This window comes from Silene latifolia, chromosome X (assembly GCF_048544455.1).
Source record: "Silene latifolia isolate original U9 population chromosome X, ASM4854445v1, whole genome shotgun sequence".
Lineage (NCBI taxonomy): Eukaryota > Viridiplantae > Streptophyta > Magnoliopsida > Caryophyllales > Caryophyllaceae > Silene > Silene latifolia.
The window spans coordinates 122,377,248-122,380,525 of record NC_133537.1 but is presented as its reverse complement, the minus strand read 5'-3'; the positions used below and the strand labels follow the sequence as shown (position 1 = coordinate 122,380,525).

At 43.1% G+C, this 3,278-nt stretch overlaps 1 protein-coding gene across 1 annotated transcript; it reads left to right on the top strand.

Annotated features, from left to right (window-relative positions):
• The first annotated feature begins 443 nt into the window (after positions 1–443).
• Positions 444–1,504, top strand: LOC141618234 (uncharacterized). The gene is made up of 3 exons (XM_074435338.1): positions 444–635; positions 677–921; positions 1,069–1,504. The coding sequence occupies exons 1-3, from the start codon at positions 444–446 to the stop codon at positions 1,502–1,504; spliced, it is 873 nt and encodes a 290-aa protein (XP_074291439.1).
• Positions 1,505–3,278: the final 1,774 nt, after the last annotated feature.

The window sequence follows — 3,278 nt, the reverse complement described above, 5'->3', positions numbered from 1 at the left end:
GTAAGGAAAGTGAGACGATCACCGTGTGGGAACACTTCCCCACGAATTGCCTTCAACTCCCTCTCAAAACCCGCTAACCGTTTGTCCACTTCCTCCATCCAAGAGTACACCTGAGTAGTATCCAAGCCCGAGATAGTCCAACCCGTGACAACACCGTAGCCAAATTAGTTGAATGCTCCTCAAATTTCTCCAGTAAACTAATATTGCAACAGGGCTTCTTGTTCAAAGGAAACAGACTGTGCATTCCACGGAGCTCAACAAGGGATCTCCTCATCAGGGAGGTCCACTCTAATAGATTAGCTGGACACTTTGGAATTAATAAAACTCTTGAAATCCTGCAAGATCAGTTCTACTGGCCAAAGATACTAACTGATGTACAAGCCATTATTCAGAGATGTGGCCATTGCCAGAGGTCCAAGAGTCAATTCAGGCCTGGTTCATACATGCCCCTACCTATTCCTAGTAAACCGTGGGATGATGTGAGCCTTGACTTCATTGTGGCCTTGCCTAGGACACAAAGAAGTAAGAATTCCATCATGGTGGTGGTAGACAGGTTTAGCAAGATGGCACACTTTGTACCTTGCAAAAACACAGAGAATGCCATGAGTGTAGCTGACTTATACTTCAGAGATATTGTAAGGCTACATGGTGTTCCTAGGTCTATGGTCTCTGACAGGGATGTGAAATTCCTAAGCTACTTTTGGAAAGCACTCTGGAAGATGCTCAAAACCAAGCTACTTTTCAAGATCTGAAGATACCACCCCCAGACAGGATGGGCGATCAAGTCACCAACAAAACCTTAACTCGGATCCTCGGGAGCATTGTGAGCAAATATCTGAAAGACGGGACCTCAAGGCGGCTCAGCCGAGTTTTCTTACAACAGGGCTCTGCTGCAAAGAATCGGATCTGTCCCCATTTGAGGTAGTCTATGGTATGAACCCACACATGCCCCTTGATCTGGCCAAGATACCCACTGAAGACTATAATTTTGATGCCCAAGCTAGGGTAAAATCCATCACCAAGCTCCACAAACTAGTACAGCAACAGATTCAAAAAAATAAATGAAAGGTATCAGAAGAGAGCACTGCAAGCCAGACCAAGAAAACCATTTCAGGTTGGTGACCTGGTGTGGCTCCATCTGAGGAAGGAACGATTTCCAGCCAAGAGGAAAAACAAACTCATGCCTAGGGCGAAGGACCCTTTGAGATCGGTCGAAACGGGAGATAATGCTTATAAGCTCCTTCTGCCTGGGAGTGATGTGGTAGAGGGAACATTCAACATTGGGGATCTATCTCCCTACTATGGAGACGAGGTTCATGGAGAAGGACCAACAGATGAAGCACACTTTCAAGGAGAGGGGATTGGAGCAGGAGCTCTGGGTTCAAATCCCACCACAGACACAATCCTAAACAACCAGGCAGATACACCTGCACAAAGGGAATGGGTGCAATTTATTGGTCAAGGTCTGACACCATGGGGCCTGACCATGGTCCATCTAGCCTAAGGGAGGTGGCCACTACAACCTTGCCTAGGAACCTTCCTACTGCTGACGTCCACATCAACACAAATATCACCCAACAGGAGCACATGAGGAGGAGTACTATTTGTAGCTGTTATTTTGTCCATTTCATGACTCATTGCATTCCTAGCTGTAATGTTTTAATTTAGTTCGTTCTTCTCTGTTCTAAAACCCTACAAACACTTGCCATTTGAGGACTATAAAATCTGTAACCATCCCTGGAATGAGGGCAGCTTTTGATAAAAGAAGAACCTGCATTTCTGCAGCTTATTTTCCTGTGTGGATACAAGGACCAGTTACCTGTGTGGGACGGAATCCTTTGGCTGACCTGTGTTGGCAGCATTTTACCTTAGTCTTTTATTTGTTACTCTTGTGAATGTCACTATCAGTCCTTGTTTCATTGTGAGCCTGGCATTGCTGCATCTTTCTTTGAAAATTGTTCAAAACTTTCACCAAAAAGGAACCTACTTTAGTCTGATTTTCCATAAAGTTTATGGCTTGTTTACTGCAAATATGTTTCCAAGCTTAAGTCATTTATTATATGCTCCAAATTGGTTATCAGAGCCAAGGCTAAAACTCCCTATAAATACACCACCTTTTTTTCAACCCCTTAAAAAAATAAAAAATAAAAGGCAAGCACAAATGGAAAATGAGAGATTAAACCTCCTAGAAGACATTGTCAGGAGATTAGCTGGTAGTATGGAAACCATATCAACTGCTGTCAACAGGCTGGTTCAGGATCGAGCCACAGAAGAAAACTCTGACTCTAATGAAGCAATACCAGTAAGGCCTAGACCAGGTAAACATGACAACTCCATTAAAATAGATTTTCCTGAGTTTAATGGTAGTCTGAACCCAGATGACTTCCTAGAATGGCTTAGGTCCATCAAAGAATCTTTGAGTTCAAAGGATACAATGATTCAAAGAGGTTTAAGGTAGCTATCCTAAAACTAAAGGGCTATGCTTCACTCTGGTATGAAGGCATGAAAAACCGAGAGATTAAGGGGGAAAGAACCTATAAAATCCTGGGATAAACTCAAAAACAAAATGAAAACTAAGTTTATTACTACTGACTACACCCAAGACTTATTTCTGAAACTTACTAACCTAAAACAAGGGGATGACTCTGTAGAAGCCTATCTCGGGAATTTGAAAACTTAACCCTACAAAGTGAGTTACAAGAGAAACCAGAATGAAAAATGGCTAGGTTCATAGAGGGGTTAGACCCAAAAATTGCTACCAAGGTTAAACTGCAACCCCTATGGTCCTTTGATGAAGTAGTCAGGGTGTCCCAAAAATTAGAAAAACAAGGAAAAGATAAGGCCACTGCACCAAAAACGCAATACAAACCCCCAAAGTTCCAAGATTTACACCCTTGTCAAGTTTAATATGCCAACTAAAGAAGAAAAGGGGAAAGCCAGCATTAGTTGATCTCCTCCTGGTGACCTGAAGAAGAGGTGTTACCAATGTCAGGGTTATGGACATTTCAGTAGAGAGTGTCCCACCAAAAGAACACTCACTGCAATAGAAATCCAACTTATGGAAGAGGATGGGGATATTGAAGTGGAAGGCCCCTTTGAGGAGTCCACGGGAGAAGAAGTCAGAAAACAATCTAATAGAGAGCTGGTACTGGCCCCTGATGAAGGTCCAGCACTAGTGCTCAGAAGAGTTATGCACACCCAAAGCCTAGAAGAGGGTCAGAGGCAACAAATCTTCCAGTCCAGGTGTACTATACAAGGTAGGGTTTGTCACCTAATCA

Bases quoted from the DNA above. Each gene is read 5' to 3' on its own strand.
- LOC141618234 (XM_074435338.1), top strand. From the start codon at position 444: ATGCCCCTACCTATTCCTAGTAAACCGTGGGATGATGTGAGCCTTGAC. The intron at 636-676 runs GTAAGGCTACAT...GGTCTCTGACAG, and splicing joins ACTTATACTTCAGAGATATT to GGATGTGAAATTCCTAAGCT. The intron at 922-1,068 runs GTAGTCTATGGT...AATAAATGAAAG, and splicing joins CGGATCTGTCCCCATTTGAG to GTATCAGAAGAGAGCACTGC.